At 31.0% G+C, this 13,216-nt stretch overlaps 1 protein-coding gene across 1 annotated transcript; it reads right to left on the reverse strand.

Moving 5' to 3' along the window:
* Positions 1-7,790: 7,790 nt before the first annotated feature.
* LOC113873322 (cyclin-D3-1) lies at positions 7,791-9,576 on the reverse strand. The gene is made up of 4 exons (XM_027511389.1): positions 9,040-9,576; positions 8,746-8,947; positions 8,444-8,574; positions 7,791-8,254 (listed from the first exon to the last, which is right to left on the reverse strand). The coding sequence occupies exons 1-4, from the start codon at positions 9,574-9,576 to the stop codon at positions 7,967-7,969; spliced, it is 1,158 nt and encodes a 385-aa protein (XP_027367190.1). The 3' UTR covers positions 7,791-7,966.
* Between the last annotated feature and the right edge of the window lie 3,640 nt (positions 9,577-13,216).

Genomic DNA, 13,216 nt, shown 5'->3' on the forward strand with positions numbered 1-13,216 from the left:
AAAAATTAACTTAATATTTTATTTTATTTTTGTTGGAGGGTGGTGTTTAAAAACATTGTTGTCTTTTAATTTGACTTGCTTTATAAACAGAAGTTTCTGCTGGAATCATTTAATCATCTTGAACGACAAAAGTTGCTTTTTCTTTTATGATTTGATCTTTGATCTACTGTGTGCTGAAAGTTTTCACACTGGAATTTAGGATCATCATTGCATTTCACATCTGGCGTGCATTTACACCCTATTATTCATAATATATATATATATATATATATATATATATATAGGATGATAACCTACCATTGAATCTTGATCACAGAAAAAACTGCACAAATGAGATAAAACACTGAGTCCAATGATTCTAAAAATATTGAACTGTTGTTTTGCTCAATTCACTCATTTGGCTACGAAGATAATGCAAGTACGAGTGCAGCCTTTGTTGCATGTTTTAATATCAAAGGACGAGAACTCCTGAAAAGAATCAAATATGATTTTACTTGGCTAACATACAAGAGATCTGTACAATATATATTTTCATTCTTTGAAAGTTTGATGCAGTATTATTCTGTGTAAGATTGAGTTCTCCATTTTTTTTGTTTAAAACAAATTATTAAATATAGAATAAATTTCTAATATGGCCCCATGAAAATCTTTGGATGTATTGCCTTAGGATGTGTGGGGCATGACACAGCCAGTGGCATACACTAATGATGATGATGAAGTGATGAAGGAAGCTAGAGTTATGGGCAAGCCTGGCCTGTTGAAATAAATGCATTGAATATATTGGTCCAATTAAGCCCTCTCATGAATTTGTAGGAGATTTTGCTTATATTGATCATAAAAGTTGTAACAGAACTCACTTCTGACCAATTAAGTTCTTTCAATCTTCGAATAAATGTGAATACTAAAGATTAATATATGGAAAGGACAAGAAAAAAACAAGATGAATTTCCAAGTTCTAACAAAGTGTTAGTCAAATTGAAGAATGATCATTCTATATTAGTGATTCAGTTTCTGGCAGTGAAGCGGAACTGCTCTACGGCTCTACCTACTACTATTCAGGATTAGCTTGTTTGTTTTTTTATTGTGCTGCAGTTACTTTTGGTGTCATCATTCATTCCTCGATCTTAAAATCTTACATTCCCAAATGAAAGGAAGAGTTGAACCAAAATCAAATCCTTGGCTTTTCACTTTGTGCACCTATTTTTTACCCAATTATTGTCATAGCTGGAATTTGAGATTTTTCTACTGACATACTATGATGCACAACAGCTAAAAATGTACCATGGAAAGAGTCACGGGTTCTATCTTTCTGTGATGAATTGTGCCATGTGGGTCGAGTAACACGACCTGCAGGCAATGCCTCATAACTCATTGGACCATATCTGAAATCATCCCAATTCTCCTTTTCTGATCATACAATAACTGATTTTAATTAATATTACATGGATTGGTAAAAGTTCCAAGGATTGGTAAAAGTTCCAAGCCTAAGGAGACTTTCTCTATATTATCAAGTAAACCAAAGTCAATGCATATTGCATGCACACAGAATGATTAATTGCTATGTTCTTGGTTGCCTTGTACAATAGCAATAACCAAAGCCTTGTATAACTAATTGAGTGGGTGGTTACATACGTTAAACAATGTCTTGGACTCGATCAAAAATTAAATTTTGAAAAAACACAATAAAAATATTTCAATTTAAATACACAAAAATAAGATTAATTGCTTGATCGTATCTGTCCTACGAGCTGTTGCATTTATTGTTTCTCTCATTTGTAAGAATAGAAACAACCTTCTCTATAGAAGATACTTTTCATTTCAAAACATTTACTACCGTAGTAGAATTTGACTTTTCACGATCTACGTACATAACACACGGTGCATGTTTTGTTTTGTGTATTTGTTAGTGTCCTCTACTTGTCGCTATATACCAACAGTGATTTGTACAAGGAACAAAGACTTTAAGGTGATTAGCACAGATAAGGTCACATTTAGGGTGTTCATATTTTATCACTTGTCAAGTAGTGAGCATTGCCTTTCAGTGTTGGATAGTGTCTTAAGGCTTTGAGAAGTTGAGTGGTGATAGTGCTAGGGTCACTCTTGCCTGTCACAAGATACCCAAATCTTTGTCTGATAAGGCAGACATGGCAGCCAAGTTTCACAGATTTGGGACACAAGCCATGCTGGGGTTCATAGCTGGCCCCTGAAAACATCAAAAACTTCACTTGTCCTTTTCTTCTGACTTTGTAAAGGAACCCAAGAGACCCTTAAAGGGTTCCATCCTACTATGCTTAACATTAAATTTTTCCTTGTTAGAAGAGAGGGAAAGAGATTTAGCAAGGCACCCTCGTGTCTTCGAATTGGACCACCTAAATGCATCACTGTTTCTGCCTTTTTGTTTAGGTATTCAATGCTACTTGTCTACTTCTCCCTTATAAACGTTTTCTTTTCCATATAAGACATAACATAAATATGGTGGGGTACCCCATTAAGGCGCCAAGAAGATTATTATTTTAGGTGTCCTACTATGAGCTTCCAAACTAGTAACCTCAAATCCTTTCCTCAATTTATTGATCTTCTGAACTTGGTTATTCTAAGTAGGTAATAAAACCATACAATCATAAAAGAACTTGTGCTCAGTTCATTTAATGTTTACTACTGAATAAAGTCCCCTATTTATTAGAGTAGTCCAGCTCACCAATTACATCTTCATCAATTTCTAATTTACTAGCCTTGAGGCTAGAACCTCCTGAAGAGATTGGCACTATTCATCACAGCTCAAACCTATTCCACTTACACAACTTAAGTGCCAATTTAGTTTAAGAAAATATTTATTTTTACTTTTAATTATAAAATTTTAATTTTTTTACTTTTAAAGATCTATTCAATAAATAGTGAAAATATTTTTTTATCCTTATTTTTTATCTGTTTTATATAAATATTTGAAAAATAAGAAATAAAATGAAAATTATGTTATATTTTTATAACTAAAATGTTCAGAAAAGGTAAAAAAAATTCTCATCCTAGCGCTAATTTTTCCAACATGATTTCAAATGTTATAGAAGCTTAATTTAAAATGTTTGAAGTTTGGACCACAATGTTGCAACTTCTGAAATTGGGTTCAATTCAAAACAACATGTAGCGATGTACATAGTGTTTGTACACATTAATATATGTATGGCATAATGAATTTTCTCGTACAATTTCAGTATAACATGGCCAAATCTAATTATGTTTCTAGTGTTGGCATTTTTGTCTCTGCTTGAGGTGATGGTGGCCAGTTAGAATAGGATCAATTCCTAGCACATTGGATGCCGATTGCTGGTAGCAAACATTAACTGAAACAATTAAAAATGGAACGTTATGATAATAATTTGGTTCACGCATTAGGTGTGAAAATGCTAGTTGACAGAGGTTTTGGGGCCTCCATTTCTGATCCATTGGGGCCATTCAGAATAGTGAAGCATCAACTGCTTGGAATCCCATTGGTATTTGGGACCATATGAATCTTGGATAGTTCCTTGAGAGTTTGAGAAGCGCACATCAACACCTTGATTTAGAACGTAGTTGGGTGTAAATTTGTCTGTGCTAGCAGCAGCTTTACATCAACTTGAAAAGATCATCGTGTCAAATGTAAAGAATCAGCATTTTTTTCTGCTTTTCAGATAGAATAAAATGGCATATTTGACATTCTCTCACTTATAACTAACCCTTGAAAACTCACCACAGGAACACCACTTTTGTTTACATGTTTTTTCCCTTTTCACCTTACCTGATGTTGAAGACTAGAAAATTATCTAAGCTGTGATGAATTATTTAAAATTTATATATAACTTGAGAACTGTGTATAGGAAATTATTATTGGCAACAAAAGATTTGGTAACGAATTTCAATTGGGAGGCAGGTAAAGACATGGATTTCAAAACTTTTCTTCAAATCGTTGAAGAATTTACTTACTTTAAAATGTTGACTTCAATCTTTTAGTTGATTTAGCACATAATAACTAAAATTATAGCAAAATGATGTGACTTATTACCTTAATTTAGAATGGATTACCGCTGCCGGTCCAGATTGTCTTTGTCATGAAACTGTCAAATTCTTCCCTGCTTCATCTGATTTGGGTGAATAACACAAATTAGCTTTGAAAGTGCCAAGGGAAGTTGAACCCTCCCCCCCCTCGCCCCGGGTCTTTGATTTAAAATGTAATAAAATTCATTTATTAATTCTGAATCATGAAAAGTAATTGAGATACATGTATAAATTAATTTGAACCATTATTTTTTTAAAATATGGATTTTGTATTAAAAAGTGTGATAATTATTTTTTAAACTGAAAAATAAGCAAACCCAAAATCATATATTGAAGTGAAGAACTTGAAATTTGGTCACCTAGGAATTCTTTGTGATTTATAAAATATATTAACATCATCTTGTGGTATGATGCATTCTTCTAGCACTAATACCTTCAATATCTAATTAAATGCATATACAAACTTATGAGTTAGAATGTAACCGATCAAACTATAAATACTATATTAACATTACATTTTCTGGGGTGTTGAAATCCTAACATTATTGTTTTCCCTTATTTTTTGGCAACTAGAAATGAAGTTTCTGTTAGAGATGGAGTGAAACAGTAAGATTTATCATAATCTTTGACAAGTACTAACAAATTAGTCACCATTAATTGTTTTTATGATATTTTCAGTTTTCAGTTCTGCTTCTAACAAATAGCAGCATCCTTATTAATGATTAGAGTGGGATGATTTGTATCATTTTGGGGAGCTCTCCACAAGTAGATACGGCTACAGCTATGAAGCGGCTATATTATCAAAAAATTAAAGAGTATGCTTTATTGTGCAGCCTAAGCAGTTGTTTACATATACTCAAGAAAAACCTTTGCCATGCAGAAAACATGAGAGAAAGAGGAGGGGGGGTCCACATGCATATATGGTCCTCTTTTATTATTCTTTTATACTTTACAGCTGTAAGCAAGAAAAGAGCATAGGAAAATTACATTGAGGGGTTTTAGCCCAAATTTGTATTCATTTGAATTAATTAAATAATGGATGAGACTAGGTCAAAAAATAAAGTTCAAAATCATCAAGCTAAGCCCCAAGGCATCATATTATTCTACAATTATTGGTGTGGGGGCATACATTACTGATCTCATAACCTTTGGTCCTTTGGAGTAAGCTGTTTCCTTTTGGAAAAACATTTTCCCCTCTTAAGTTTTTCTCCTTCTGACTCGTGAAGTCATGATCGCTTGCATCCATATGGTACTATCTATTACCTACCAAACTTAAAGTAGAGAAAAATATAAATAAAACCAGAGACAATCTTCCTACAAAATCAGATTTTGTCTCCCATAATAAAATCCTCTCCCTTTATGCATTCTATCATAATTTACAATTAGTGGGTGTTTTGTCAATGCCACCTATAAAACCAAAGGCATTATAATTCTACATCTTTTCATGTTCACTCCTCATACTCCATTTCATGGAAACATACAAATATGGCATTGTTTAATATCCCTTTAATTTAAACTGCTCAGAGAAAAAACATTTCTAAAACACTAAACCAAGATGTGTTATTCTCGTTCCATTATGCTCATATACCAGGCATTTTTACATACACTGTCTTTATAGATATTATTTGTGTTATACACGTGAAAAAAGCAGAATGAACTTTATTTTTATTTTCACACGAGAACAAAGACAAAAAAAATTAAAAAAAAATTAAAAAAAAGCAAAGAGAACAACCAAAAGGTGAAGCATGCACTATAGTGAATCCACTAGAATGATCATCATGAATCTTTGCATTCATAAAAGAAAAAGGGGTAGGAAGAAAAACAAAAAGAAAAATAAAATCTCCACGCAATTTAGAGAAAGGGAAGGTCTACGGAATGTTATCCACATGGGGTATGTCACCTTTCTTGTTTCTTTAAAAAGGGTGTCCACTTAATCATAGTTAGTCAAATCCAACTATCGACTAACAAAGCAAAGGTTGCATAAGTATTAAAAAGTTAATGCAATGAATCCCACTACTTTGAATTAGTTGTAAAAGTGTTTCTCCATGTTCTTCGGTATGTTTTTCTGCTTGTCATTAGTGCTATAATAAACACCATTAATCAATTGTCTCCTATTGTTGACGGCAAGTGCATAAGTTGTTGTGCAATTAGACATGATAATTCAACAGATAAAGTGTGACAACTAATCACAGTTCGAAACCAGCAAGACTAATTCGAAAATGGTTTGTAACTTCATAGACCTCCAAACTTGGTTTCTAAATACTGTAACAAAATTATAATTTTGTAAATTTTTTTAACACATTTTTTTTACTGCCTTATAATATACATTTATCTATTATTTTTTTAAAAAAATATGAAGTTATGATGTGTATTTACAGCGATTACATCAGAAAGAAACAAAAACATAATAGGGAATTTACAGACCAGTTAATGATCATTCTGAAAGTTATTTATGGAAAAAGGATAAGTAGGTTGGTTATTCAATTCAAACTGAATAAAAAAAAATTTATTTTTTTTATCTCTTTGCTGAAGATAATATACAAATTAATGAATATAACTAATATCTTTTTTAAATTAATTTTTTAAAACCTCTTATTAGTACGAACTCCACAGTCATTCCTCCCTCATTTATAACAAGTACATAAAATATTTAAAATCAAACGTTCTGATATTATAATTACAATTGTACGATGAAAGATTGAAAAGTGGTTATAAATTTTAAGAATTTAATTTGATTCATTGAACCAAAAATCTTTATCATCTCTTGTCCTATGATTTGTGGATTGGCAGAGATGTAGAGGAGCCGACCAGCAAGCATTTATAACTCGGCTTTAAAATTTAAATTAAAATAAAGAAAGTATATCCGTCCTTACAAGCCTCCCTCGTGTATGAGAATTTCGAAGATTGTGTGGAAGGAAGGGTATGCAATTAATATTGCACAATATAACAACTCTATTGAAGTTTCCAACCAAAAGGTTCTAATGTAGTACGATATGTTTAATTAATGCTATCTTACTTTAATATTCCGAAAAAATGACAGGCAAAGGCAACTATATGTTCTACAAAATACATGTATAATTGACTAGGAATATACAAGACTTGGGGCCCCACAAGCCATGCTATTGTTCCCGCCCTTCACAAAGTGGTTGTAGTTTTAGGACTAATGAATAATGAATAGTTGATGTTTTCAGTAGGCTAGGGGTTAGGTTTATATAGAGGATTAGGGTGAGTTCAATATTATAAGACCAAGTGTTGGCCCTTGTTACGAGGTCAAAAGACTCAATCCCCCAATCAAGAAACCAAAACCCTTCCATCAGAACCCCACTGGCCGACAAACTACTTCCCCCTTCACATGCAAACAAAACCCTCTTCTTAATGTGGCCAAAAACCCTTCTTTTTCTGGTTCTTTCTGAGTGGTTTTTCCTCATAAAAACCATATAATAAGAAAATAAATGGTAAAAAGCTTAGGGTGGACCATTTGGGACTCCCATCTTTATGTCACAGTAGCCCTCCATCCAAAGATTGAAGCACACAAGGAAGAGTGAATAAAACCATATACAAATGAACAAAATTGTTCCCAATTTATTATAGAAAATATGATATAAATATGTCCAAATTTGGTATGGTCTATAAGAGACCAATTGAAGAAAAAGAAAGTGCCTTAAACATATTATAGAGTGCAGATAATAGTCTTCATTGCCAACTGTGTCCTCTTCTTCCCTGAAAGACCATTCCTTCCTGAATCAATCACCTTGCCTCTTCAAGAGATGTAAATGAATGTGCCAATGTGGGACATTGTTGGAAATGAAGAAATGGATAACAGAGAAGAAGGCACTATAGTTTAGCAACATGCATGGAAAGATTAATTACCGCAGTAAATAAATATAAGATCTTTTTTTGGGTTCTTTCTTTGGTGAAGGAGAGAGAGAAAACGGTATTAAGGAGAGGTGCCAACAACTCCGACAATGACCCGGTTAAGTGGTGACAATTTCATTTGTTGTCCTTGGGTTCTGCTCTTCTTGAACAGAGGCTCTGGTGATGAATATAATGATGACCCCACTGCCCACGAATCGTTGGAACCATCAGAACTAAAAGCAGCATCAATTACGCCACTTGGGCTGCCAGGGATTTGTTCATACTTCCGCTTCCCATTGTTGTTATTAGCATAATTATTATTCACATTTGAGAGTTGGAGAATGGCATTATAACATTCATCTACTTTCTCCTGTCAACATTCAGAGGAGTAACTAAGATCAAATAATGTGTTTATGATGTGCATTTAATTATTTTTACTTAGTCATCTATATAATGCTCGTGCTTTCATGGTAATGTAGTTCAGAGTAATGTTAAATAAACAACTACTCTTATTAACTAATTAAAACAAACACTAAGACATCCTGATCCATGCACTAACCTTGCTAATCTTGAGAACATCAAGAAGCTGATTCTTGTATTCCACCCCTCCACTGTGCTCAATCTGGTCTATAACATGCAACATTGTTGCAGTGGCCAACACAGAAGGAAGACAACCAACAAATCTTGAATCTAGATTCAACAAAACACACGCATATCAAATGATAAGAAAATCAACACAGAATTCTCATTTATTCTTTGTACTGATCGAAAAGTTGAAATTTTTTTAGTCAACTCAATAATGGTGTATCTGAAAGAGTGAGAATTGAGGACTAGACTAGTCATTCTTTTCTGAAGGCTTACCTAAAAGCACAGACAGAAGAAGATGCTCACAGCGCCTGAGAAACTCCCAATGGAGATGATTTTTCAATCCAAGCCTTCTTATAATGTGATCTAGAAATGAGAGTGGGGTCACAGGGTGCATCTTCCATTTGAGGGTAGACAACACCAACAGCTCCATTCTCTGAATAGTCTTTGCCTCAAACACATACTTGCTATCTTGCACCTGAAAAATACAACACCATGACCAGACATGTGTGATGTGATGAGATATCTAAGATGAAAGCAAATGAAAACAAAGTTATGTTTTTAACCTACTTGAAGGTCCAAGAGTAGAGGCACTTGAGTTTCTTCAACTTTTGCAGCCAAAGAGATGCAAGTGACAGCCACAAGCTGGATCATCCATGGCTTCTCTCTTTGAAAATGGAAGCTTAGAAGGAACTTATCCAAGTAACTAACAGCCAGTGTTGCAGTGAGAGCTGAGAATCCATAATGAGCATTGACTTTAAGCATCCATTCCACAGCCTCACGACGAGGCTGAGAGAGAGAGGAGTCAAAGTGCACATTGTTATCATTATAGGATCCTTCTTGTTGAACTTTCTCTTTGGAGAAGAGTGAGTTTAGTTCTTCATCCTCCCAGAACAAGTCTTGCTCCAACAATAGGATAGGAAAAAGAGAAGAAGTGTCCATGTGGTGCACCCCATCATTGTTTGTTGTCACATCACTTTCTTCATCTTCTTCTTCTTGTCCCTCCTCTTCCTCTTCCCATCTTCCTTCATCACAATAAAGGGCATCAAGAACAGATGAGACATTTTCGCTGGGTTCTAGTTGGTCATTGTGATGCTGAATTGCCATCTTCTTCAGTGAAGAAGAGGGTGCGTAGTCCTTTGTTCATTATAAAAAGAAAACGCACAGTCTCACACCCATCTTCCCTTTTTTTTTTGTTCTCTCTTTCTCTCTCTGTGTGTGAAGAAGTGAAGAAGAGAGAGTAGCTGAAAGCAGAGAAAGAAGAAAAGTGGTAGGCTATGGAGAAAGGTGAAAGGGAGAGACTGATTTTTCAGCTGAGTGGGTTTCACGCTTGTCTTTTATATATTTATATAAATATTATAGTAATAGTAATAATAACATATTTATAGTAATAATATATTCTATTCTATTGCTTATTTGGAATTCTTCTGCGCTTTCGGTGTTTTAGTTTAGTTGGCGGGCAGAATTGCATAAATCTAACGGCACACACACCAAGCTGGACCCATGACAACAACATCTTATAAACCTTTTAATTTCATTTCCACTGTTCTTCAATTCCCTCATGCAACGTGTAATAAAAAATATTAATGAAAAAACAAGTACAAAATGTAATCATGTTTGAAGTAAGTTCTGTATTCATCAAATTAAATTTTCAACCTCGCAAGGAATTTCGTACAATTATAATTAATTCCAACTGCATTTGATCATGTTGCTTAATACATGAAAAATTAATCTTACTCTCATTTGATCATGTTGTCAAACACAGTTATAAGTAAACAGACTTTCTTTAAAATATTTTTATATATTCTTTTTTAATGAATAATAAAAAAAAATCAACAAAGTAACCATGCGAAGACCCATGACAAACGATTAAGGGTTAGCTAAAGTCAACTGGTTCCAACAAATGTTAGACTCAATTTACCTGAATGACAGCTAAAAAATTGTTGGTTTTTGCATAAAGAAAAGATTGAACAACTCATTCATTATTGTGGTTTGGATTTTATGCAGGTCCTATATACTTTATTTCCTAAAAGATATATATAATTTATTCACCAGCAATAGCACTAACTGTGATAATAAAAATTGAGGAGAATAAAAAATACTGAAAATAATAAACATTTATTTCCTTGCCTCTTTTTTTTACCAATCAACTGACCTTATATCCGGTGCAAACCTATTCACATGTGACGAACAGATACCTAGTAATTTATGACCCCAGAAACAATATCTACTTATTTTGGGAGAAATTTCAAGTAATTGTATTTTTTTTATATTTTACTCTCTACCCTCTTGTAATTTGAGTTTACTAAAGCCAAATTCAAATTTGAGTTCGAAAATACTTTTTCGGAACTTTACCTTTCTTTCTACAGTATATAGAAAATTTATGAAAAGAAGAACAATACTAAATTTTGAGTCAAAGATTAAAAAAAATATTTGAACATAAATATTCTTTTTTTTTCTTAACTAAATAACCCGTCGTATTTTTAGTTGAGTTTAATATTTAAAAAATTTTAAATGTAGATCTTCATAATTATATATATATATATATATATATATATATAATTTATTGACATTAAGTGTAAATTTAAAAGATTTACACCAAATTCTAATCGTACAAATCAATAATCTAACAGTTAAAAAGTTATCTCTTTTTACGTGTTTGTATTTTATTACTTTGTTTAATCAACAGGTAACTTTTCAATTGTTAAATTATTAATTTGTACGACTAAGATTTAGTGTAAGTTTAAAAAAGACTTATGTGTCAATGAATCCTCACTATATATATATAGTATCTTTACTTCTTTTTTTCTTGTTTTGCTAAATTCAAATTAAACTAAATATTTCTATTAACAAATTAACGTAAAATAAAATTTTGAGGGCAAGAAGATGAAGATAGATATTGTAAAAAAATCTTGTTTTTCTTTACTTGCTATAATAAATGTTGAAAATATATGGGAATGGAAGAGACACCAATCGTTGCGATTTTTTTAGAGGTCTTGGGAGAGACTGATGTGGAGGCAAAGTTCTAAGATATCACAACAATAAATCATCAATGTCGTGTTGAATTATTTTGTATTGATGTATATAAAATTTCAAAAACTCAGAATATGTTTGTTTAAAAAAAAAAAAAAACAGTTTTTAGCATTTACCATTGCGGAAGTTAAACGGGCCATATTTTGATTAGCCCATTTTTATCACTTTCCATTTTTAATATTTAGACCACCGTCCACCAAAAAATTAAAAAAGGCCCACCCAAAAGGAAACGCAGAAAACGAAAGAAACAAAACAAAAACACTTCTATTCATGTAAAAACAAAAAAAAAGTTTCAGTCAAGATTACATTTGGGAAAAAGTTTTTAAAAAATAGGAAATGACATTTTTTAATTTTAAATTAAAAGTTATATATTATTTATAATAATAAATACATATTAAAATATTAAGTTTACATAAATTAAAAGAATCAAATGATAAAAACTAGCCATTATATGCAAGATAAACAGGCTTCCCATCCTAGGTCTTGAATATAGTACACATTAATAATAAATCATTAATACTTATCTTTGATTTGGATAAAATTTTAGATAATTATATATATAAAAAAATTCAGTATAAAAATTGAATAAGAAATTTATTATAAGTTTAAAAAAATTTATTTTTTCAAATTTTAGATAAATAAAATGAAAAAAAAAGTTCTGATTATTTCTTAATAAATAAATAAATAAAATTTGTTCATAACTTATAAAGTTTTTTATTAGATTTTTAATTGGACAATATTGAGTGGAATGGAACCGTGGAAGCAACGACTATTACGAGCTTTGGCTTAGAAATGATCCATATCTCGATATTCATAAATTGACTTTATCGAATGGCTAATCTTAGTGCATGGTGGGACGGGCGTAGGAAGCTTCCAAATTCAGGTTTTAAAATACAAATGTAATTTGAATTTTGTGTTAATTTATATATCGCTTATTGTTTTTTTTTCGTTAAATTTTAAATTAAATAATTTAATTATTATTTACAATTTCAATATATAATATATTTTAAAATATCAAAATATCAAAATTTATACTATATATTTATAAATGTTTAAATTATATTAAATTTAATATACATAATTATAAATATAAAATGATTTGACAATTAAATTAATTAATTTCGTATTTTATAAAAAATTTAACCTAAATGTTAATAAATCTTTACTTTAATTTTATAATATGATTAGTTTTGTCGCTAAACTTACTTTTCTATCAACTCAATTAATTATATTTTTTATATTAAGTTAAATTTTTATATTCAATTTTAATAAAATTTTATTTATAATTTTCTAAATATAAAATACATCACTTTAAACTTACTTTTAAATACAATTAATTATATAAAATTAAATATTTTCAAACTTAAGTTTATTTGCATCCATGTATTTTACTGAACCATATATTCGCTTATTTTTATCATGAATTTTTTAGGTTTGATATTGGGTTGTAGTTTATGTAAAGTGAGAAGGTATATAAAATAAAAAAAATAATAGATTTAATTATATATTTTTTAAATTTTATTGGTCAGATTTTTTTAGTTAATTAATATTTTTAATTACGTATTTTTGCAATTAATAAAACTTTTCTTTTGTGAAAATTTTCTATTTAAAACTCTTAAATTATTATTATTTTTAATCCAAAATCGATACACATTAAATGAATTGTCTTATATTTAAAATTAACAAATTAAAATATCAAAATGTAAAATCTCTT

Source organism: Abrus precatorius, unplaced genomic scaffold (genome assembly GCF_003935025.1).
Source record: "Abrus precatorius isolate BTA unplaced genomic scaffold, Abrus_2018 Scaffold7, whole genome shotgun sequence".
Classification (NCBI taxonomy): Eukaryota; Viridiplantae; Streptophyta; class Magnoliopsida; order Fabales; family Fabaceae; genus Abrus; species Abrus precatorius.